The sequence below is a fragment of the Lissotriton helveticus genome, chromosome 9 (assembly GCF_964261635.1).
Source record: "Lissotriton helveticus chromosome 9, aLisHel1.1, whole genome shotgun sequence".
NCBI lineage: Eukaryota > Metazoa > Chordata > Amphibia > Caudata > Salamandridae > Lissotriton > Lissotriton helveticus.
This window is the reverse complement of record NC_136070.1, coordinates 499,291,517-499,317,845: the sequence shown is the minus strand read 5'-3', so window position 1 is coordinate 499,317,845 and position 26,329 is coordinate 499,291,517. Positions and strand designations below refer to the sequence as shown.

The window sequence follows — 26,329 nt, the reverse complement described above, 5'->3', positions numbered from 1 at the left end:
ATCGACAGCCCGTGGTAGGGGCCCAATCTCAGCAATCAAATAATCGCCAGCTCCCTCGCGCCCCTTCCCTGTGATCATACAGGCTACATGGGGGGGGGGGGGGGGGTGGGGGTAGTAAAGCGGCGCTGAGCAAGTCTAAATGATTGAATTCTACTGGGGCATGCAACCAAGGAAACCACGGGCCTACTAGCGCCTGGAAGCATGACTAATCACCCAGTAAGCCATACCTCCAAGTGGGCAAGCGTTTTTTGTTAATCCCTCCCCTCTTAACTATAGAGACGTTCACCAGGATGTGACCAGGTAAATCCAGGACCTACGGTTTACCTGGACCAAAAAAGAGGAAGCACGAGTCGCCCTTGTGGAAGTGGAGTCAAACAGGAAAGCTAAAAGTACACTGCCAAAAGGCTCCTGCCTGGCCAAATTTGAGTGTGTCACAGGATGAGATAGTGGCCCAGGAGAGAGCCGACATGGCAAGGGAGCTTATGAAGCCAACCAAGTCTTCATATAACCTCTAGGACTAGCCATTCCCAAACATCAAAAAAGTCAGAAATTTTCCAGTCATTGAACGGAATCGGGGATGGAGCAGCCATTAATGGTGCAGGTCGCACCCATCACATTGCGGCGGACGACAACCTTGCTGTCGTGATTGCGCTGCAAAGCTTCAACGCAATTTTAACGCCTGGATCTGTTGGAGAAAAAAGCAAAATAAATCCATGGGAGAGTTTTTCCTGGATCCTCTGTCTCCCAACGTAGTGGTCATAAAGAGTCTACCGCCCCCTTGCCCATCCTGGACATTCCAGCTCTAAAAGGTTCATGCAGTGATCCCCTTAAAGCCGCTAAGACATCGCCTAGCGTGCAGTCAGTCCAGGTCACCACCACACCAGCGTGTACACTAACTCTGGTCTCTAGCCCAGGCAGTTTGAAAAACTGTCAATCAGCATACTGTTCATTTCCACCATTCACGGTGAGCTCCGCTAACCGTCGAGGCCCTCCCCATGGAATCTCTGGGCCCACCACTCCACCACAGGATCAGGACTATGGGAACACAGTTCCCCCGGCCTGCTGTCCACGGGATATGGCTGGGAATGATGCACCTAATGTCAATGTTTCAAACCCAATACATATTAATAAGCTGTGGGTAGTTATCTCAAACTTCATGCAAGCAACAGTAATGCCAATAAAATGGACATTCAAGTGGACCTGCTCAAAACCATGGCAGTCCTTGTGTTGGGCATCGATGGAAAAATTGAAACATTACATGCTCTCATAACCGGTGTACAAGCAAATATTGATACCAACTTCTCTATATGCTTGTGCAAAGAAGTGATTGAAAAGTTGGCGCAGCTACTGGCGGTCTTCGAAGAAATCCTGAGGGAAGTAAGGAGCTCCTCCGCTGCAAAACGTGGGCATCCAGGTACCCCAGGGTAAAGCAATGCCTTAATACACATATCCCACCCTGTGTGGAGGAGACAAGGAGGGACACCTCGCCTGAACAGCCTTCAAGTAGTGCGGCGAGTGAAACCCAGGAAAACAACCTCGATAAAGGTGCCTCCCTGCCTGATAATTTTATAAGTAAACAATGGTCCTTAACATATTTAATAGTCAGAAAGTAATAATTTATAGTCAACAATGTGTACTATAAGGAAATCAATGTAAGGTATAAGGAGATAATGCGAACAAAAATATACAGTGGGATACAATCCTGCATCCAATACATAAAAGACAACAAATAGAAATAAAAGAAGGGGTTATTTTCAGGCAAAGTGAGTGAACGAAGAATGCCAGTAATCTGATAATTCTCAACAAGGCTGTCCTTAAATAGTAGGCACACGAATGAAAACACAACGGAGAGCTAGTGTGATACTATTTTAACTGTCGACGGCGTTTCGGTCCTAAACACAGTGATACAAGGACCATCATCAGGATTGTGGAATAATTGCCTGAATATTGTAAGCAAGCCTGGAGATAGTAGGCAGGAGAAGTGCTTGGCGAAAGCAATCTCAAAAAGGTCTCGAGTATAATTACTCAATGGAAGCGTGGTTCCGATGGAATTACTCCTCCCTGCTGGAGGATAGCTGAGTTCCTTGGAATCACCTGGGAACCGGTGGATGAATAGCAGGTTATCGCGGGGACATCCGGAGGGTTGGGAAAGGGGATGAGTCTGTTGTCATGAAGCTACAATGCGTACGATTGCCTGGCCTCGGGATCGTTGTCCCGTTCGGTCCAGTTCCGGGAGGGATAGTACCTCCGTTCCGGGTTCGAAATAGTCAAGGGCTGCCAGGCGTGCTGGTGACGGCAGGAGCAATGATAAAGCAGGAAAGAAAGCATGCCAGAAAGGTTAAAAACAAGACCCAGTCCAGGTTATCTGGGTATTTAACCTCCCATTTAGTTGGGTCTCCTATGGAGGTAGAGGGTCCGGTTGAAGTAATTGGCACACCAGCGGGCAGTGCAGAGTCAGACACTGCACTTGCGAAAGTTAAAACCCCACAATGCAAAAAGGGCTGCAGCCTACCAGCAAAACTTAATGAAAGTATGAGGCACATTCCAGTTAATGAAGAGACCAGTAAGCTCAAAGTCCATCGTTCTTCATCACGCACAGATGATTTTATCTGTAGGTGCGGCATGTCACCAGAAAGGCTAACAGGGCCCTAGCTCCATACCCAATTAATTGGGAGGAAGAAGCAGGCATGTACCCCGGAAAATATTCACATTGCGTCAAAGCCTACTAAAGAAATCCATGCCCTTTCCTCTGGGCAAAGGGGAAAGAAACTGCTGAATTATTAGGCCCGACTGAAGGTCTGGGCCAGAATCCAACAGAACAGAACAAGCAGGAACTCCGGCTTCTGTGGATTCCAGACTCAAGTTTAGGCCCCCCAGCATGTTTTCAATCGTGCAAATGTCCTCAAATTGATAAAGCCTTGAGCATGTAGTGTCAGATGATTTTTTTTCCAGCAAAATCTTACCAGTGACAGCAAGGCAGGTTTCAGAATCCACCATAATCACATTCACCGTAAAACGGCTCCCTATAAAAATTCTAGAGAGCAAAAAGTTGTTATAAAGCTGGGGTGTAGAGACTGCGATCTCCCCACTGTTCCTACAGCAAGAACACTTCATTAAGGGGAAAGGCCCCGCAAGATCAATATTGAGAACCGCGTTGAGGCAGCATTCTCTCTCTTCCCCCTCGTCGTCTTTTGCACAGCACTCCGGTTTGACAATTCATGCAAAACTGGAGCACCAGTCAGCTGAACAGAGGAAAAGGACTATAATGAGACCAAATAAATCAGAGTGCTGGAGCTGGCTTCCAATATGCCTTTTCTGCGACTACCTATTAGGATTGAATAGCGATGCAGCCAAGTCCCATCACCAAGGAATGCAGGGAACTCACTATATGCTCCTGGGATCTGTGAGGATCAATCAAAAAACGAGGAAGCCCCTGTATTGGAGTTCCTGTATGCATTTGATGTCATAGCTGTTCAGGAGACATGGGCCCTAGGCAACATCCCTCTTATAGGATTCGTGGAGTACAGCAGGTTTGCACCAAACAATAGCCCCTTTGGAAGAGAAAAGGGCAGTTTAGCTCTTTATAAAAGTACCAATGTACACACAAAGATTACACTGCTGGACATACAAGAACCCTGGTTACTGGCCTTGCGCCTAGATGGCTGGTCCCATAAGCCGACCGACCTTCTGATACTTGTAAATGTTTACATTCACCCTAAAGGGAAATCTGTAACAATGTATATGTTTATTACCCACATGCTGCAGCTGAAACGTCTGTTTGAAAGCCAACCTGCCAATTACTGGAGACGTCAATTTAAACCTATTCAATCATCCAGATGAGAGTCTTGTTGATGCAACTGGGGCCTTGCCAGGCCAATGCCATCCTTGCTACAGGCTTCAAGACAAGATTGGGAAAAAAAACTGCTAAGAGTCTGTGAGCTGCTTGGCCTAATAGTCTTGAATGATCGCTTTCCGGTCATCAGATAAAACGGTTTGATATCTGGATTACTTCATGGTAAGCTGTTTCCTAAATGGCCAGGTAATAGACTTTAAAATTACCCATCGCCCAGACAGTGATCATCATTACCAAACTATTTGAATTGGAGTCAACAAACTCCGGGGCATATTATCACGGGGGTTTATCTCCGCTTTTTTGGCTTTAAAAGCCAAGAAAGCGGAGATAAAATTATCTCCCTATTACCTAGCTGTCGCTAACACCAGTTAGCGACAGCTAGTAGGAGATAGCGACCATCTTGGGCCCCACTTTGCATGTCAGTGATATTTATCACTAATGACATGCAAAGTGGGCGTGCCAAGATGTTAGCGACTGGAAACAGTCGCTAACTTTGCTATCTCTATTACCAACTTTTGGAGATATTCGCGCTAAGCGCGAATATCTCCAAAAGCTAACACCTGCCCTGAGCAGTTCTTAGCCATGTTATCCAATGGGAGGTCGATAACACGGCTAAGAGCATTAGCTCGGTAATGCATGAATATCGCTGACTTTTCAGCGATATTCATGCATTGCAGCCGTTTTGTATCGCATTTGCGATAAACCTTGGTAATACCAAGGTTTATCTGCGATAAAAATCGCCGCAGCTCAGCGGTAAAATGTTGTCTCTAACCAAGCAATAGCGATAATTATCGCTATTTCTTGGTAATATGCCCCTCAGTCCTGCAAGAATCCAGCAAAAAGATGCTCATACTGAAAACCTAAAACTCTTGAAGTGGAATTCTAGTACCATCAGCAAACTGTCAGGTACTGCGGCAGAGATCTCTAAACCATTGTAATGGAGGAGCCCAACCCGATATTAGCATGGGAATGTTTCTCTGACCGGCTAATTACCCAGCTAAAAGCTCACACAAGGGGCGAGCACTGTTCATCCAATGAGCTACATTGTTCCAAGGCTTATCCGATTGATAAGATCCAAAATCGCCAGAACCCTCAGACAACTATAGTGCTCTCCCCAAAACTTAGAACTGTTAAAATCATTATGTAGGGACAGAAAAACGCTCAAAAGAGAGGCGTGGGCCCTCACGCAAAATAGACATAAAACCGTACGGGCTAAGCTGACCCAAGTACGTTTTGGAAAATAATTAATGAAATCGACAAGGGTGGCAAATTACACTAACATGAACGAGGATGCCTGGATAACGTATCTGAAGTTGCACTTTACAGGGGGCATGGCTGATTTAACTTCTCCAGTGTTTCCCCTGGAACATTCTCATGTGACTAGCACTGCCTTTGATCTGCTGGAATATTCTGCCTCAGCAATAGCCAAGATAATTAAGAACTCACTTTCTGATTGTGCTCCTAGACCGAATGGTATTTCCCAAGCACTCTTCAACCAAAACGCACCTGTATGGGCAAGCTTTTTGCGGATGATGTTCAACACCAAATTATCCTGTGGGTCCTGTGTGTCTTCAAAGGAGGATATGCCTGGTCCCCAAGTAATTACAGTCCGATAGCGCTTTTGGACGTGGATCTCTAATACTTTTCATGATTGCTGCTTCAAGACCTATTGCTGTGGGCAACTGAAACAGACAGGATGCCTCTAAACCAGACAGGGTTTACAAAAATATCAAGGGACGCTATCAAACCTGATGGCTGTAGGAATAATTATGAAAAGAGCGAATGACACCCACACACTGCTCTATATATGTTTTGTTGATTTTAAAGCAGCGTTTGACCATATGCCAAGGGACAGCTGTGGGAAAAGCTTCAGTGATGGGGGATTCCGCACAACGTATTGAGGGCAGTTAGGCTGCTCTACAGAAAAACCTAGGTTAAGATCAAGGCCGGAGACTGAACCCATCTGTCAAGGGAAGTGAGGACAGCGATTTCTAAAACGGGGTTGTGATCTCACCCCCCCCCCTTGTATTTAATCTGTACATCTCAGATCTCTCTCTGGCTCTTGACGAGCTGGCATCACATGCCCCGAGCATAGGTGGTCTTTCTCTTTCAAATATCCTCAATGCAGATGATCTGCTTCTCTTCAGTAATAAATGAGTAAGGCTACAAGGGTTAATTAAACGCTCAGTGGTGTATGCAGAAGATAATCAGTTAGAGATCAACTTAAGAAAACCAAGGTTATTCTGCAAAACAAGCCCATGTCCAAGCAGAGTAAATGGCTCCTCAACGGATCCATTATAGAAGAAACAACTACCTATGTCTATCTAGGGGTCAAGCCAGACTTGAGGGCCATGTTCACACTGCAAAAGGAATTCTTAAGAGAAGCACTGGCTCTAAATTTCGCTTTCTCAACCTTAGGGAAATCACTCTGGGGTCACAATCACAAACTCTTAGTTAACAAAATTAAGGCAAACCTGCTGCCAACCCTCGAAATAATGTTGAGTTTAGACGTCAGCCTACTGGACAAGCTCCCAACCCAGGCATTTAGGCACACATTTTCCAACTACCAAGAGCGGCATCACCCGCGCAAATCAGGTTCGAGTTCTCGTTGGTAAACTAATCCCTTGCGAGACCAGGGGCTCTTGTAAAATGCTGTCTCAAACAGGAAACCTCCCAAGGAGTAAAAAATTATCTAGCTATCACGCCAAGAATTTTCAATTCTATTAAGGACACGGCGGCGAGGATTATGCTTTCTCTTTCATTTATTGCTACACACAGCAGCCAACAAAAACGTATTATTGTGTAAATAAAACTACATTTCCCATGATGCACATGTGACATCACATCCTGTCAGACCCCATAAGAGCCACTCACGACCGGACATCCTCCTCTTTGTTTGCTGCTCACGCAGCCAGTTAAGTGAAAATTGCTTACTTGTGATTATATGCATTTTATTAACATGATTCGGCACATGCCGCTTTGTTGATGTTAACGTAACTATTGCACTGTATACTGCTTGCTTTGCTTGGTCTTTGTTGAGCGTGTTTGGTCTGATTTCTGCAGTGTACTTTGCTTTGGCTATTGGCGCTGAGATCGCGCCCGATACCGGCACGTTTCTGCCTCCCCGCTGCCATCGGGGAAGGCGAGTCTCGCGCTCCGGTTCTCCCGCTTGCTCTGCGAGCTGTTTGACCTTCCCGCTTACACAGGACGAATCACGCTGTGCTCGGCTGTGTCCCTGGCCTTGCCCCTCAGGGCATTTACCGGTACCGCACCGCTGACGGCGGTGTTCCTTACTGTTTTACACGCGCTGAGGCCCCCCTCATAGGCCGGTTGCGCTAAGGAACCTGCCACTTTCAGTTTCTAGATAGTTTCGACGTGCGTAGCCCAATTGGGCTGGTTTATAGTATGATTGGCCTACGCACGTCGCTCCTGCCCGTTTTTTCATAGGAGCTAGCTTAGTCTCTAGTGAGTTTTTCCCCTGAGCAGTCCCTCTACGCCTGGCTGGCAGAAATTAATGACCTGGGCCTGGAGGGTGCACATCTCCGGTAAATCTACTGCTGTTGGCTCCACTACACCCTGAGGGCTGTAAGAACGGGGATACAGCTAATGCTGAGGAGCTAGGTACCTGAACTTACTTTAGTTGTGCTGTGGGTTGGCACCCCCCTTTTACTCCTCTGGCTAGGATCTTTCCATGAGCAAGTATATTTACAAATTTGGTTCTAACATGGAGGATTGGGTGTACCATGAAGAGGATGATACCTTATAGGAAGAGGTAGTGGAAAACCCTTCAATAGAGGATAATATTGTTGAGGCCTTGGACGCTTCTGTTCCGGAGTCGGTCAACAAGGCCCTTGAAAAGCAGTCCCAGTGACTGTTCAACAAGCATTGGCTACTGCGCTAAAGCCCATAACGAAGCAGTTGGAAAAGTTTGCAAAACGTCATGGTTTCACTGCTCCAGCAGGATCTCATAAGGACACTGCTGCTTCAGAGCCTACCTCTGCTCCCTTTGCTCTGCAAGGAGGAACATGATCCAGCCACTCATTATGTCTTGCATGTACTATTACAACTCTTTGCTGGTTAGAACCCTTAAATACCTTATACAACGTCTTCAACATGCTGTATCAACATTGATCATAGGCCTGAAAAGAAGCTGACTTATCTCACCGCTTTTAGATAAACTTCACTGGGTATCAGTGCAAAAAAAATGTCTGTTTAAAGTACTCCGCCTATGTCTTAAAACAATACATCAAAATAACAGCAATACATATATGAACATCATCTTCTCATGGTATTCTCAGAGCAGTAAGGTCTTCCAACAGTGGCTTAGTTGTGGCCACTAGATTCAGGAAAGTGAGACAGGGAGGACAGCATCTGGTGAGAACAGCGAAAATCTGGAACGCACTCCCATCATCCATCAGATGACAACTTCATCTGATGAAATTCAGGAAACTGGTCAAAACAAATTTCTTTGAATGCGGAAGCTAGCCCAGTGTCCCATCGGTCCTTCACATTTCCCAATCCTACATTATTCCCCTCATACACCAGGACACTTCCTAGGAAGAAGCTGATTGCACTTTGTAAATACAATCAATATTTGAAATAAGGGGTACAGGAAAAGAGACGATGTACAAAAACACTGTTGAGTGTTGTTGCTCATATTTTAGGGAAAAATAATGGGAGTGCTGAGACCTACAAGTATTAATTTTTTAGGAAAGCTAGAGAAGACAAGCAGCGGCAAGCCACCGAAAAGAGAGAGCAAAAACCAGCGTGGGAACTGGAGCGCTTCCAATTGCAATCATGGCTCCAACCTGCGCTCCCAAAAAGTGAGTAAAAACAAGCATTTACAATGCAACGGTCTCGCCTTTGCAAAAGTTAGAGCTATTGGCATTGTAAATGACAAAATTGTTATGTGTTGGTTTTGAAAACAGATAAATAAATGGCAGTCATTTACAATGTCAATAGCTTAATCTCTCGCAAATGCGAGACCTATTGCATTTGCACCCCCACACAGAGAGCTAATATTGTCGTCCTATTAAATGCTCTGTAAATCGAGTTAAAAATGTGATTGCTAAACACGTGTTTCCTCGCACTGGCATGAATTGGAGATCAGCGGTGACTGATGAGTAAGCAAATGTGAGGGACAATAAAGCCAAACATTGGTAAGCAATTTTCATACTGAGGCTTAGTCATAGCTCTGTCCATTTACCGGCTTGCAAAATCCCCAGCTATTTGAGCACACACATTTCTCTACTAATGCCAACTGTAAGCTAACAACACGTCTTACAGTAGGCAGTGCAAACACTGTATTAGATGAGACATAGAAATAACTCAGAAGATCACATTTAGTCCCGTTATCTGCCCACCTCAACCTTAGTGCACCTGTTGTTTTTTCTCTCATCACACTTAATTTTAGGGTAGAATTGTGAAATTTCCTCTTTGGGTCTTTTGGCAGCGTCATCGGTGGATACCAATATTCACCAATGGCGAGCAGTCAAGGCTTATTCTGGGAGATGGTAACGGGACTGAAACTCCAAAATAGTATTAGGTAATCACTTTCGATAAGCTCAATAACCATCCAGCAGAGTTACAGCTTTTTGGCCTGGTTTAAAGGAGGGGTTATGGAATGAATTTTCATTAAAGCGCTTCGCAACTCCTAATATAGACCCTGTTCCCCAAACAAACATCTGACGACTCAATAAGGGTAGTAATGAACTCTCATTAAAGCTCTTTGCAACTCGTAATCTAAACCCTGTTCCCCAAACAAACATCTGACGACTCAATAAGGGTAGTAATGAACTCTCATTAAAGCGCTTCGCAACTCGTAATATAAACCTTGTTCCCCAAACAAACATCTGATGACTCAATAAGGGTAGTATCCTGCGAATCACTAATGGGAGCTGTTCACCTACACCCACTCGACGCCACTAGACTGCGCTTTTCAAATCACTATGCAACATACAAACCAGGTTTGCCTATACCTAAAATGGCCGCCGTAAGCATGCGAGCAAGCTTACAGGGATTAATACAACCTGGTCTTGTACATTTTAGTAGGCGGCCCGCTGATCACTGAAGCAGTCCGTGTCTCACATACCCCTAGATTCGGTTTACCTGCCACGTGTGCATGCGGCATCGTGCACGGCAATGAACTTGCTATAAAGCTGTTCGGCCAAATCGTACTTCTGTCGCCGGAAATGAGAGTGCTCCGAGGCTAATATCTCTCCCCCGTTCTCCATCGTGTGGACCCAACCTGCTACAGCGAGATACTGTCTTCACGGCCGCTCCTGGGAAAGCGACTACAATGTATTGTAAAATTCGGGTTCCAATCTTGCACATTAAAACAAGACTGGAACCCGAAACACCCGTACACGACGTTTGAGGAAGTATAAGGATCATTGTAACGGAGACTCCCTCACCTCCTAACCTTTCTGTGCTCCGAGAACGACCTAGCAACAAGCGCTCGCCATGTTTCTATTCAATTATTTATTATGATTTGGAATTCCAAGGAATTCCACATAAAATACAGAGAAAACAACATTTCATTCAAATCACAATAATAAAAAACAGGAAAAAATACAACTTGGATTTTCCATGTTTCTAAGCCCCGTCCTTTTCAGACTGGGGGGCGTGTTTTTCTTTCTCCCCTCTTCTCCATTGGCTGGAATGTAAACAACGGGCGTGTTTTTGACTTGTTGTTTACATTCCAGCCAATGGAAAGAAGAGAGAAAAACGAAAAAAACAAGCCCTCCAATCCGAAAAGGACTGGGCGTACAGCGAGAGAATGAAGTAACTGAGGCCTCTTATCCAATGGCTGGCCGCCGTTTAGGAGGCCAGCCAATGGAGAAGAGGGGCGGGGTTAACCCTCGCCAATCAGAGTCATTAATTCTCGCCAGCGAGACTGCGCATGTGTGCAGCATACGCTAGCGAGACCTAAAAACTGGAAAAACATACAGTATAAGATCACATGTAACAGGGGCAGTCCTCAGGGGAGGTTACATCTGCACAAAAGGAGGGACTTATAAACACATTAACCAACGAAAACAAGCATTAAGGATGGGTGGAGCTTCAAGCCCATATTCTGGATACAGCATATATCGAAGAGACAGCACATGCGCTGCCTAGGCAAGACCTAAACATTGGGACAAAGGGGGAGTTTCAAAGAAAGTCTACAGGATTCAGACAGTAAGCCTAGAGCAACTACTTTGTGCAGTGTGGTTGAAAGAAAGTAATTAAAGGTCGTTGTTTTGCATAGTTTTTGCAGGTCTTGTTTCAACCACTACCACCAAATTCCACCCCTGCCTCAGAGATTCCGACATCACTGGCAACCTGTAGATCTAAATACCAGTTTTGCACATCATATTGTGGGACAAATTAATCATCATCATGAAAAGTCTGGCTTTGGTCTGAATCAGATCTGAAAACTTGATGTAGTGTCCGTGAGCAACCCTGTTGTAAAGGTGGTGTGTCAGAGTCATATGGCTTGCCAATTGGTTGCACTGCAGTGAAATAAGGAGACGGCCTCAGTTGAAGTAGAGATGAGTTCAGCTTGGAAGTCAGAAAGCATGGGAATGGTGGAATGAGCTTGCAGCCCTCCCATAGGCTGCCTTTTGGCCAATGCGAAGCAATTCTTGATGCAGAGGATGATCTAGAGGTAGATGGTTCTTTTTGGTGCCGCCTTGCCTTTTTTCGCTCCAGAGAACACAGGAAAGACCGGATTGCTCACCCGGTGTTCTTTGATGTAAAAGCTCAACACTCTTTTGGGGGTCCCAAGAGATGGAGTCTCCTTAGATGTGTGAGGAGGAGCATAACGCACAGGCTGGGTTATGGTGTGGTGTGGTTTTAGAGCTTTCAACAAGAAGGATGCTTGTGTCCACAAAACCAGTTTTTCTGGAAAGAAGGTAGTGTACAGTGGACTGCAACAAGGAGCTTGCAGTTCAATTACTCGCTGCACCAATGTTATGGTGATGAGGAATACTGCAGGTTAAGAAGCTGTAAAAGGCAGCTGTAAAGTGCCTTAAAGGGAGTGCACATCAAATATGCGAGGACCAAGTAAAGGACCCAATGTGATAAGAGAGGGAGGAAACAGGTTTAGGCCTTTCACAAAATGTATTTGAGGCGGAGCGGCCATGAAGGGTACGGCATCCCTCTTCTGGATGATCTGCTGGACCCACCTGTTCCGACCTGTCTCTCTGGCAAGAATCACTGGAACATGCCTCCATTAAGGTCACGCTAAAGAGGTTTTGCCAGGTGGGTGAGGACAGTAGTCTGACTGGCCCCTTAACCCTGACCGCGCGGTCTATAGGTGACATGCTGCAAAACGGCTGGGCATCTTGCTGAGTTTGTAGTGGCCCCCCATGGAAACACAAAAGGAACAATAGCGTTGATGTGGCTGGGGAGGAAGGGCAGACACTCAGGAAGAGTACTGTGCCTCTGCTCTCTTTGAAACCACTCCAGAGCAAAATCTGCCTTGTCCTCAAAAAGGGGAGCCCCGCCAAAGAGCATGTCAATGAGGGATCACTGAACATCGCCTAAAAAAAACCTGTCGACTGCAGCTCGCCCAATGGAAAAGATGGTGTTTAGGTCACACCAAATTGTGATTTCGGCATGGTCACGTATGTCCTATATAGCTTGGGTGAGGACCGGTCGGAAGTCTTCCTGGACACCTGGGAGGACTGGAGCCACTGAATCCTTAACAGGGTGGAAATAACAGCCCAGTAGGCAACTGGCATTGATGGACATACTGGTGAAGAAAATACCCTCTTCCCAAGGGGGTATATTCTTTTGGACTCCCTATGGGGTGAGTAGTCGGAAGAGACCTAGTTCGGCTAGTTGTTGCCTGCACCATTAAGCGCTTGGGAGGGGAAAGCTAAGGCAAAAATGCAGCGTTCCAAGGGGCAGGTTGGTGGCGTTGAACAATTTGGAGTTTTACCAGAAGGTCACAAAAAGGTTTTATACAGGTCCCTCAGAGGGTATCAGTGTGGCTCTTGTTAAAAGGTAATAAGGGCTGGGTAGTGGTTTGCTCTGGCTAGAGAATTTCAGTCAAGACATTGGTTGTGCCCACTAAGGTGGGGACCTTGAGAACCTCAGCCACCCTCTTTATGACTGCAGCCAAAAAAACACTCTCTTCAGTAGTGGGATCTGAGGGTGTGAGAAGGCTAGATTTAGGAGAGGTGTCGAGGTCACTGGGGTCTTCGAGGTCATCATACCATCTGTCTTCTTAGTAAGGTTGAGCAATTACATCACAAGTCATAAACAAGGGATTTAAAGGGCATATTTACTTTTTGCGACATTCCTGTGGCAATAATCCCTTCACCTTATTTACAAGGCGGCATCAAGCCACTTAACGTGGCTCAAGGCTGCCTTGTAAATAAGGCACCTTTCACGCTACACTTACCGTGAAAGTGTGGGCAATGGACGTTGCGGTGGGTGTTTACCCACAACACCCACTGATTTTAATGCTGCTCACTATTTACAAGGGTGGCATAAATATATGGCAGTGCCAAAATTAAGACCAGGGAAAACCTGATCTTAACATAGTGCAACAAGGAGAAATGTTTAATTTCTCCTTGTTTGTTCTGTTTCTATGAGTGCTGCAATGTGCAGAACACACAGAAACTGCAAATCGCCATGAGTTATTGTTTATGTGCAGGAAGGTATCTCTTCCTGCACATAAACAATTATTCCCTTCAATACAGGCACCCTTGCAGTAAGGTGCAAGGATGCCTGCGTTGGAACTAGGCAGCTTTAGCACCCGCAAAAACGCAGGGATGTGCCTTTCCATTGTAAATACAGCGCATCCCTGCTTTCAGAATGGCAAAGCGCGGAATCAGACATTTTTGCTTAATGCCACGCACTTGTAAATATACCCTGTAATGTGTGTGATTTTCCTTGTGGAGGTGGGATGTCAAGTGGTGAAGGTTGAAGTTTGATTGCAGCCAAGTGCTAACTTGGTTGAGGTTGTTGTGGCTCAGTGTTGGAGAGCACAATGAGCACCTCCTCCTCCTCCTCCGCCGGCAACGATGGATTTAGAGTCAACGCTAACATTTCAGGAACCAGTGTGAATTGTGGCACCAGAAGCGGAGCCACTACGAGAACCAGAAGCAACTTGGGTTCTGGGGGTCCAACTGGCAGGTAGAGCAAACCTGCCTGCAGGTGCGTCAGAAGTGTCACAGCATGCTCTTGCAGAACTCTTGGATTTGCCTTGGCATGCAGACAGTACTGGAAACTCAGGTTGTTGCCAGGACAAGTGGAGGGTTCGGCATCAAGGTCAACCGAACTTGAGATACAGAAGCAAGGGACAGTCCACGCGCCTGGTCAGGTCTTTACTGGACTGGAAATAAGCATCCTGGGACCTAGCCTGGCAGTCCGAGCTGGACTGTTCCCATGGGGAGAAAGCTCAATAATTATTTGCATATGGCTGGGTCCAAACTGTGGTGGTGTGGGGAGCAAATAAATGATGGATTAAACCCAGAACAGTGACTGGGGTGAATGTTTGATTTGGTCAGCATTTTGTCCATCATTTGTTCTTTTTTTCATTTAATCGATCACATTAGCTCTGAACCTAAAGTTCCTGTTAGCCACAACTAATCACAACAAAAACATATTGGCAATTGTATTACCTTTTAAAGCCACTAACAGAATGTAGAGGTAAAAATGTTATCGGAAGTGCGGTACAGGTGAGTTTACTCTAAAGATGGCATTCAGGGTAGGCACCCTTAGCCTGTCAGTAGATGTTGCAGTGCAAAAAAAAAAAAGATACTTGGTTATGTGAAAACGGCATAGTTTAAATGAATGCATTTAATCAGAGGAAAGCTCTTATGTCATCAACAAGAACGATACTAACAACCTTTTGCATCATTAAATTCATTCCAAAAACAAATTTGAAATTAAAACTGTTTTATACATTTTGATAGGTCCTTACACTCCACCCTTTCCAAACGTGTTTCATTCCTGTAGGTAGAGCATAGGAGCACACATTCGTAGTCCATTAGAGAAGAGCAAAACCCCATATCTTGAAAAAAACATCTTTGTGTTACATATATATATATTCAACTTTTTCAGAATCTTATAAGTATAAATGATATACTGAATCAGTTAGATGTATTTTCATTGCTGTCTTCGTCTCTTCGAAGACGCTTAGGCGATGGCTCATCTGTACTTTCTGCAGAAAATTAAAAAATAAAAAGTTAACGGAAGTTTAAAAAATAACCTTGTAGTAATGTTTACTGACTATGTAAAAACAAACGAAAACAGAAACAAAGACAACATGACATTTTCTTAAATAGGAAAACTTGGAAGGCATGTTTTAAAAAAGGAAAATAGATTAAACCTGCTATAAAAAGAAAAAGCATTTAATTATGCTATGCAAATGGATAGAGTGGGGGTGTGCCCTCCACAGCATAACTTTAATTTCATAAACAGACAATTGTAGGCTAATATGACCCTTCCACTCTTGACCTCTGACATCCCCGCCCTCTTCCCTGCATAATGAGGAACTGACTGCTATTCTGACCCAGGTGGAATGGGTGAAGCACAGATTTTCGAGGTCAGTCTCCACTGAATCGGCCAAACAAACTTACAACCTTTCTGAAATTTCATCCTCCGGAAATACCAGCCACCCCGCACAAAACTCATGCCGGCATTCCCGGCTAGCTGCAAATTGGGTGTATAGAGGACTACTTGCCCCATAGGTACGATGTGTTTTGGGAGCCCGGTGAATGCATTATCTGGAGGGGAAAGAGTAGTGTGCACCTACTACTGCTGCCACATAGCCACAACACTATTTTCACTGCCAATGTATTTAAGTTATGAATGTCTAATAGGTTGCTAGTGGGCTCTAGCTGACAGCTAATCAAACCCCAAACAAGTCAAAACTGACCCACACATTCCCTTGTGGAGGCTGAATTATCCTTATGTGAACAAACCTGCACAAATAGAGCATGCACACTATTTGACCTGCAATGAAACAGAATGAGGGCAGAAGCCATCTGCGAACTCATTAAAAAGGATTTAATTCAAGCATGACTACGTTTTTTAAACGTACGTCGATATTTTGTACCTCCTTCAGAGAACATCACTAAAATGTGCATGCTTTTTTTCTCTACAGATTGAAACATTTTACAACAGGCTTTTGGGAACAGACTTACCTGGTGTTGCAGAATAATTCTTGTAGACGACCCTTGCAGGGATCCTAAAACTAATGCACATCATTTCCTTATTTGGTGCAACGTTTCGTACAAGATGGGTGGAAATACATTCATCGATAGAGGCGCCCAGAAAAGCTTCAGCTCTCCGCCTTATGTCGCTAGAAGGATTATCATCTTTTGAAAAGCTGTAACAGTGCACAGTGGGAAGGATGATGTTTTTGCTTGGTTGTTCATCTAAGAGACCCTGAAAAGCATCCAAGAACTCAACAGCCAATCCTGGCAAATTCATCACAATATGCACAGAGGTTTTTTTTTCCTCTGCTGGCAGCATCAAATGTAGAGCTAATTGTTCTTTCACTGTCCCAGTGATAAAATCACGACCATCCATGTTGAATGTCTGAACTTTTTTATCCACTTTGTTCAATTTGCAATTATGCAACAGCCATTTGTGGGATTCTGGATTAAGATCATTGGCAAATACTGTGCAGTTTTTCTTGGCAGCAGGGATGGCGAAAGGACCAACCCCAGCAAACACATCAAAGAGTATGTCACCAGACTTCAGCAGCCCAATGATCCGTTCGTGTTCGGTGCTCAGCCGTGGATTCCAGTAGACTTTGGAAAAATCAAATTCATAGCTAATGTTGTTTTCTCTAACCTAAAAAATTAAAAATCACATAGTAGCCAATCAGAGCATTTATTTACAATACATTTTACAGAAGATTACTTTAGATGAAGACACTTTACAAAACCTCTGCATGTATTTTCGACTAGCCAATAGGACTCCGTATTATGGTGAGTGTACCTGATCTTTAAGATGTCAGCAGAGCGAGAGTGCCCCGAGGGTGGGCTGGGTGATACTGTGCTCTCGTCATGTTAGACTGTACATGCAGATGACAGGATGCATTAAGGTGACTCACTCAAAATGTCCCCTCTAAACAACAGGACATTCTTTTGTGAAGGGAATACAAAAAGCAAATCTACAAATCCTTTCATTCATAATCACTGTTGCTCTCCACTTGCTAAAGATGCAAAGACTCAGGGATGCAGTAACTAAGTCCCCAGTGGATCAGAAACAGCTCCCCTGCACAACAAGATATTAATTTGGCACTCAAGACCTATGTGTAACAAATCTGGTCCCTAATAACTTTGGACCGAAAAACAAAACAAGTACTGGCAAAGCTTAGAGTCTTGACTATTGTACTGCGCACAGTTGGCATTGCCAATGCAGGTTTGTGAACCGGTGAGAAAGTGCAGACAAAGGAATCCGAAAATGGATGTTACAGGAAGTAAAAAGGACTGTTTTTTCTGTAGCATCCATAGTTCAGAAATTTTGTCAGCCTTTGTGCCTCAGTCCTACCTGGATGCTCACTGTCTTTAAAACAGTCCCTCATCCATTCAAGTGCATACATAAGGACATACAGCCAATAGAAAGAAATGGTGACAACACAAACACTCCTCTGGGCAAATTCAGGATGCGAGTCTCAATGTTGCAAGTCAAGCTGAATATTCCAAGGCAAAAATAGCAAATGGCTGAAGGAGGCTGCCCTAAATCTGTAAGTAGATAATAGAATATGTTTGCATTGATGCAAGCATCACACAAGTTAAAAATAAAGAGCTACAAACCAGGTTTTCTGGAGTGTTGGAAAAAAGGGAGGCTCTCTGCATTAATGTACCAAGAAGTAATGCAAGAAAGTTCCTGGACTCCCGTTAGATATTTAAGACTTGACCTATATTAAACATTATGCAATGACTAAACCTAGCATTCATTGATACAACGGTGTCTCTTACTAGTATGCCTATCTACAGATAACTGAATATGGTTTTGCTCTTAGCTAGACATTTACACTACATGTCTGAAGAAAGCTTTGAGACTAATGGGATCAACAAGCTGTCCTCTGCCAACACCATACAAGCTAGACGTGTCCTGTTATAACCGATGGTGTTTGGAATATCAGGCCATCATGAACGTTTGTTGGTTGGCCATGTACACCTGAAGGGAAGAGTAACATGCAGCCTGACTCACAATGGCCCTGAACAAAAAGTAGCATTAATGATAGCTACATAGAGAAGTCAAACTTCACTCAGCATTGCCTGCTAGGTAACCAATGAACCTGAAAGGTTTAGATGCGGACACCAATAATGATAGATGTGACAATGAAACCTCTGTATGTATGTTTGGTAAATGTCCACAGGCTGAGAGAAGGACACAAAGAAGTGTTCCTAGATAAACCCTCAGATCGTCAACTTACTGTATTTCCAGAGAAGGGGATTCACATTGTATGGATCCTTCAGGAACAAGAATGGGTTAATAGCAACAAACAAAGCATACATTATAAGCAATGTATTTCCCCTTTCCAAGAAAGCATCACAATTCTGGGCAAAAAATAAACCGTAAGAAATCTCATGTACACAATAAAACATCCAAAACCGAAAAATAGAAAACAAACAAAACTGACTAACAGTTTCGAGCATATGTACATAAAGTGTGAACGAGATACAACAGGGGAACTATAAAGACGTTTGTGGTTACTGCATCCAGAATATTCATCCACATTTCCCCCCCCCACCCCACTCAGTCAGAAACCATACACACCTTTGTTATCATGTTATTATCCCCAGCCAGAATTTCCATTTGAAAATTTCGGTACGTGGTATCTATCGTGTTGGTCTTATTTACTACTGAGGTGATTCCTGGGTTCTTATCCATTATGACTTCACCTGAAATAAACATTTAAAGAAAAAAGGGCTACTTTTAGTCAAATATTTTACTACATTTTTTCACATTATATATATATATGTATGTATGTATGTATGTATGTTAAGGGTGTAGTAGCCTGAGTTGGCCAATCAAGGCAGAGCTCTTGGCTGTCTATTATAGACAACCCTTTTCAACAGCATATTGAAAGGGACAGATCAGTACTGCAGGACGGCGTCCCAAACGTAGAGACTTCCTACTGATTACCATGTTAACAGACTAATACCAGTTCACTTCTCCAAGTATATCTAATAAGGCATGCTTCTCTCAGGGTAACGGGTGAGCTACTTGCAGAGATTATGTTTTTAACATGTACGTTTGCAATTTTTGTAAGTGATGTTCACTATTTCATATTTTTCAGTTTTTACCTTCTTGCAATTTGTGAGAGAATATAAATGTGAAATCCTGGATGAGGCTTGAAAGCTAGATTTTTATGAAAACTAGATAAATGTTTGTATTCCGTAAGGGCTCCACTGAAAACACTAGTCAAAGTCTTACCATACAATAATAATAATTACATTCACAAAATGGTGAATGTACTGGAGGGGAAAGAGAAATCACGGTCCTGATTTGTACGTGCACTTGTACAAAAGGCTTGTGAACTACGAATAGAGATAGATCTATTAGAATAGCGCTTTAGCATGAGCAATATGTTTTGAGCCCACATTTTTAATGCACTCCTGTGTTATACCAAGATTTGCAGGCCTTTTCGTTTGCAAAAGCCTAAGCCTCGTTTTCACCTTAGCACATTTCAGCAAGAAAATTAGATTACACTAAGTTCTGCAGATACGTTTCTGCCCCGCATCTCTCCTTCAAGGTCTTTCCATCTGTTTTTTTCATTAGAACCAAGGCAATCTATCTTAGCTACTGCCTTCAGTGGTTTCACTATTAGTACTGTAACTCATTTGTTTTCTTATGTGAAGGAAGGTATAAATGTGATAAAATTCCTAGAGGTGTTAGTGTTATATACTCCATACGCTTTTGGAGGGCAAAGTCGCAAAGGTTTATTTTGAGGTTACTAATTCCTTTGCGTTTTGTCAATAAACATGTTTCAGACTTTGAGTAGGCTGAGAGTAGCTTTATTTAACAAGCGGAGCTACAAAAAATATGTTTCTGCGTTCTCTGGACTCGGCCTCTCACAGTAATATAGAACATTTCTTTGTACAAAACGACCAAGAGCCAACAATTCAACAGTGGAGTACAATTAGTTTTCAATGGGTACTGATCTTCACAAGACAATGATCAACACAAGACAATGAAAAATACAATGAATAGAAACTAGTTATCATGGACAGCTATTAATTTTTAGGTCGAGCCTATGCAGCACATGCGCTGCTGCAAGGCATGCAGCAGTGGAGTATAGCTTTGAAGTCCCGCCCACTCTCTGCCCATATATTTAATTGGCTTGTGTCATTGTCCTTCGTAAACGCTGGCTTCCAAGTCGTTAGTAGGCTTGTTAGTCTATCCTTGGTACCGTCTTGTCTGCATTTGTTACTTCCCATAACGACTGGACCTTTTACTGGTGTTGTTACATGGTTTACTATACAAGTTGGTGAGCACTATTTTCTTTAATGCTCTTCCCCTATTCCACCCATGACATCAGAGCATGCCGGACATCGCAGCACACTGCACGCTTTGACTACTGCATTTAGTGGTCCACTTTAACTATAGAGGCCCAGTTTGTTCAATGAGTTTATTTATGGCGCGGTCCGCTTTCAGTTTAGTGTCCAATCTTATTTATTTATTTTACAAGTGGCCGCTTTCAAATTAGTGGCTGCGCTTATTTATTTCATTACTTAATAGTGAGGGCCGCTTTCACTTCAGCGGCTGCACTGCAGAACGTTTCTAAATTAATTATTTTGTTTTTGCTTTTTTGTGTGAAAGCGCACTATATGCGATTTCACTTTAATATTATCAGTGCACTTTTTTTTTAGACGCTGCTCACTGTAATCTGAATACGGTGAGCAGCGACTAAAGGAAGGGGCGCAGCCAACATTAAAGTGCTCTCGCATTTGCGAGAGTTTGAGCCATTGGCATTAAAAATAACAATGCCTTTTATATATGTGTTGGATTTAAAACATATAAATAAAAGGCATTGTCATTTACAATGCCAATTGCTTAAACACTCGTAAAAGCAAGACCTATTGCATTGAAAATGCTTGTTTTAATTATACCCAAGAATGTGTGTTTAGGGATAAAGGTCATTTGTACAACCAACATGGGAAGACCCATAATTCTGTCAGACTTTTGAGCAGTTTTTGTAATAAGTGTTTTGTTTGATATAGACACAACAGGAATCTGAACATTTTGATAACATTAAACAATTATAACAAATGTCCTACCGTCTGCATTGCCACATATCTCCTTATTAAATTAATACTCATCAACATATGTGGGTTGGCATATCACATAGCAGGGCCAAAAACTGTGCCAAAGTTAAATTTTCAGGATGAGGATTGCAGATATTTACCATGCAAGAGTGTTGCAATAGGTCTGAGGTGGGCCAGAAACCTTGAAAACTGACCAACCCCTTACATTTTTAGGTCTCTGCTGGAGATAGCAGTGCGCATGCACTGCTCTCGGCATCCAAGAGCTTCTTGAAATCAATACAGATTCCGAAGCTCTCGGAGGCAGAGTTGATGCCCCGCCCATCCTTTTATTTGGCTAGTGTCAGCTTCCATGCAAAACGCTGGCTTTTGATTGTAAAGGAGGCTTCTTAGTCCCTCCTGATCTCCTTTTGGCCACACCCACCGGGATTTGATCTTTTACTGGCGGCGTGACACTCTCCCCATCATTATTCCCTATGCACTTTTTTCTTTGTATTCATCACCTTGACAGCCCCTGGCATAGACCACTCATGAGGCGACAGGCATACTCCGTGCTGGGCTCAGGACAACAAGATACCCCTAAATTTATGCATGCACCCCTGCCTCCGTTAGACACATCACATCTTGCACAATAAACCTGCAGTAGGTTTCCCCAACCTAGAACAAATACTGATTCATGCTCGGATCGTTTTCGTTGACTGGCATTTAATTCATCTGCTCAATTTTTTTTTCTTTTAGTTTTTTGGCCATAACGCAATTTGCAGATTGTAAATGTGCTTTCATTTTAAAATCAACAAAGACGAATAACCTGCAGAATGGGGGAGTGTCTTACTGGACGACAGCCTAGGTTCCAAATGAGTCAATTTCATGCTCTCATAATTTTTTTTACTAATTTCACACACACCCTTGCCCCTGTGCAGTACCGTGCTCCGTAGAAGAACACACTGCAAAACATATTGTGTTCCCCACCCCCTCCCCAATAACTACATATTTGCTTTGCTGTCAAGATCGTTTCTGGGCATCGAGCACACAGCCTCCTGTTTCTGGTACATAAACAAACAGAAAGCTGACAATACAATATGTTAGTGAGTGTTATGGAAAACAGGGTGCTCTGGGCGCCTGTTCTCGGGGACGTGTACCTGAAAGCGTGCTCCTGCAAATACTGCTTGCTGTAGTGATGGTGCATTGCACATCAAATTTCCTAGAACCCCTTTCCTAGAATCCCCATACTTCATCCTCACGCAACGCTTCATAACCAGGAAGCATATCATGAACAGCTGCGCGGGCTCAGAGAAGAGCTGAGCGCTTGTTTTTATGCGCCTGCACAGTCAAAGTGCATTAATTTAAATGTATAGTTTCTCGATTCTTGGACAACACAGCTCGAAAAGAGGCGAATCCTACTCTCTGTTCCTGAGCTGCTGTTTTGTTTGTCGGCTCTGCTGGGGCCAGCTCAGCTATTTATGACACGGCTATAGAATTAAACTTCCTCCTAAACTAAATACAACCAGGGTGTATTGAAATAAAGTGCTGCATTGTCCGAGAGATACAAATCTGAATAGATGAAAATGTTTTTTTGAATGGTCACCATGGTGAGGGCCTATTGTTAAATAATACATTTAGAAAAAGTTGCTTTTTTATAGAGAAGGCAGGGCACTTTTTTGTAGAAAGGCATCAAGCCTTCCTTTCACTATTTATTTAAAGATTATTTCTACTTTCGTTGTGCGGTTCTAATTAGTCAGTTCTCCCCTAGTTTCTGCTGCTTGCCCAGCTTTAGGTAATCCCGTTTTATTATGAGATTATAGAATTTACTCCTCTCACAGTGAAGGGTGCTTGAGTGAAGTTCGGTAGTGTTTGCTTGAGTGAAGTTCCGTAGTGTTACTGAGTAAAGTCTGACTAACGGGTGACGGTCACACACTAGTGTCAGCAGGTGTGCACATGTGGTGTAGCCCCTGCTTCAGCCGCAAAATCGCCCCGCAGACTGCTCAAACAAGTATTGAAAATGCAATAGGTCTCACCTTTTATTAAGTGAAAGCCATTTAATTTGCTAATGGTATTGTATCGCAAAGCAAATGGCTTTAACTTAATTAAAGGCGAGACTTATTGCATTTTTAATGCTTGCTTAAAACTATAGAGACACAGGGTGCTCAGATTTGGTTTGTGTGATTTCACCACTTTTCTTTACCTGGATGCCCTGCAAATATAAAACTATGGCTAGGTATTCACAATTGCCCTATGTTCACTGCCTTAATACCGTGCACTTACAAACTTCTCATGATCAATACAACACCTTATGTTTTAGTGACATACATAACAGCTCCAAACTAGGCAAATTGTCAGCCCTTGTATCATTAGATGCAGAAAAGATATTTGATCACGTAATCATGTAAAGTGCCCATTCACGGCCAGGGCCTTTAAGGAATTTGGTTTTACATGGTTTCAATGCCTCCTTTTCAATCACCTTTCTCCCCGGTCCTGCATGGTGTGCCTCAGGGCTCTGCCATCAGCCCTATCCTTTTTAACATTTACCTTAGGCCACTAATTTAGCTTATTAAAGGTTTTGGGACTCGAATTGTTAATTATGCCGATGATGTGCAGATGATCCTCTCCTTGGAAGGAGAGGAGTCCATCTCTGTGGAGGTCTTACACAACTGCCTCAGGAACACGGCCAGCTGGTTAAAAGCGAATTCGCTTCAGTTTAATGCCGGGAAAACTGAAGTGCTTTTTAGCGCTGGAACAAGGATCCCTCGTCCGTTTCCCAACAATTTCTGGCCCCCGGAGTCCGGCTCTACTGTCCAGCCGTCGGACTCTGTCCGTAACCTGGGAGTCACGCTGAATCACGGGCTCAGCATGAATACCCATGTTCAGAAAACATCAGCCTGCTGCTTTGCCATTCTTCGCTCACTCAGGAAGGTTCTCCCCCTGTTACCATCCCACGCTCGTGCCCAGGTGGTTAGATGTACCATCCTGAGCAGGTTGGACTATTGTAATGCCCTCCTGCTCGGGTCCCCTGAGTACCTACTGGACAGACTTCAAAGGGTTCAATCTGCGGCGGCGAGATTGGCGTTGGGACTGCCTAGGAGATCTCATGGTCCATCTGCCCTTGCAAAACTACATTGGCTCCCTCTTAGACAGAGGATCCAATTCAAAGCCCTTTGCATTGTGTTTAGGGCTCTTCACGGTTGCGGCCCAGCTCCCCTTAGGTCCAAGTTCGTCTGGTATACTCCTACCAGACACCTGCGTTCTTCGGATGCTAAACTGGTAGCTGTTCCCAGATTTAGGAAGGTCAGAGCTGGTGGCAGATCCTTGCAGGTGACTGCATCCAGACTCTGGAACTCTCTCCCCATCGAGATTAGGGCCACTATTGATCTTCTGCAGTTTAGGAAAAAGGTAAAAACTTGGCTTTTCCCTGGCTAGCCTTGCTGGTCAGGTACACTCTGCTGTCTCTTTTCTTTCTTGGTTTGGATTTCGCTAGCGCCAGGATGCCTGCAATGGTGACAGTCGCGCTTTATAAATTCTTAAAATTAAAATAAGGGAGTATGAAAGATGTATGACCAGCTAAAGATTTCTTCAGCCTCGGAGGGGTACCACGATGGGCTGTCCCGGCTTCTTTTTGTAATACAACTGAAACTATTGGCATATCCAATTAAAGACTCAGACATCAGTTAGATACTGATTCATATTTAAATACAATACATTGTTACTCTATATACAGATATCGTGTTTAAAATGTGTAACCCATATATACATCCCTCCAAACTTACCAACACATTTGAATTCTTGTTGAGTATTAGATTAACAGTGACAAACCGAAATTATGCCTTTGCAAGAAGAAATTGGAATTGAGAAAACAAGAAGAACTGGCAATAAGACAAACAGAAACTCTGACGTATTTGGTGATCGCCTTTAAACTAGAACTGAAACTACGTTGAGGAAAACAATGAAAGATTAGGAGTGCAATTTAAGATGGTCTTTTAAAAGTCACCTTATCACTTGTGTAGAGACAAGAAGGCAACCATTCCAGAAGAACTCGGTTTAGCGGTCTGTCTTTCCAATTAAGCAAGGACTACTTACAAAATGTAGTAGAAATGCCTTTCTAAATTTATATAGCAAACTTACAGAGCTAAAATAAAACTGTATTTGTTATACGCAGATAACACTCGGAGAGGAATGAGTGTCCAGCCTAAAATGTGACATGTCTGCCAAATAGATTACTGCAACCTGCCAGTGTACAATTTGGTGGGGAGGAGACACCAAAGTGGGTGAAGTTTGAAAATGTCCTCTTGAAACTATTCACCACAATCCTATCCTAGATCACACTAGCGAAATTAGGTAGACTGTATCCCATAATGCCACCATTTGGATGAACACCAACGTTTGCCTGATGGCAGGCTTCTTTACTGGGAGGTCTGAGATTAGAAAGGTTTATACCGGATAAAATATAGTTTGAAAGGACATTCAGATAACCATCTGGTGATATGAAAAGAGAATAGAATATTCCACATAGACTTTTTTAAATATCTGTAGCAGTAGCACCAGAAAGAGAAACGATGGGGGACTGAAAAGTAGCATCTCCTGGACACTTGCTATCTTATGATTTGTGGAGGGAAGCCCAATGAAGCTATACCTAGTGAAATTGGGGAAAATAAGTGAAGCTCAAATTCGAAGATTATAAAATGAAAGCACCGGGACCATTAATACAAAGTTAGTGTCATGTTATGTCCTGCAATACACATATCACTATTCCGCAAACACTGAAGAAACTATGGGAATTACAGATCTTCCATGCAAATGCTGTGGGGTTGCTCTAAGGCACTCCCAACAAGGTTTTAGACACACATTTTAAAAAGTACCAGTGGAAACTTGTTAAATTAAATCTGCCATTCTGGGATTAGAAGAAACACAGACTGGTACCAAAGAAAGCTGCAAACCAGAACCTGACGTCATAAGGACATTAGAAGGGTATTTGGACACTGAAAGTAGACCAACAACGTTATGTACAAGAAATGGAATCATAGCATGACAAACAATAATGTGAGATATGTATAGCCATGAAACACAAAGAGGGCAAGATAGCCTTGTGGTTTAAGGGGCATACATAACTAGGTAGTGCAGGACTGTGAATACTTCAGATGCAAGATCATAATTAGAACAATTGTAAGTATTCAATGGACAAATGATATACTGTCAAATAGTGTATTTCGGGAGTGATTAGGGAAGCCAGCTAAGCACAATGAAGCCATGTAGAACACAG

The 26,329-nt window shown here is 43.4% G+C and overlaps 1 protein-coding gene across 1 annotated transcript in view; it reads right to left on the bottom strand.

Moving 5' to 3' along the window:
- Window positions 1–14,616: 14,616 nt before the first annotated feature.
- The window catches only part of TRMT5 (tRNA methyltransferase 5), a 28,752-nt gene continuing 17,039 nt past the window's right edge, over window positions 14,617–26,329 (bottom strand). The window contains exons 4-6 of the mRNA XM_078660338.1: window positions 18,590–18,714; window positions 15,997–16,651; window positions 14,617–15,011 (exon numbers count right to left, since the gene is read on the bottom strand). Of these exons, the coding sequence (XP_078516464.1) occupies window positions 14,941–15,011; window positions 15,997–16,651; window positions 18,590–18,714 (851 nt within the window). The 3' untranslated portion in view covers window positions 14,617–14,940. The remainder of the gene's footprint in view (window positions 15,012–15,996; window positions 16,652–18,589; window positions 18,715–26,329) is intronic.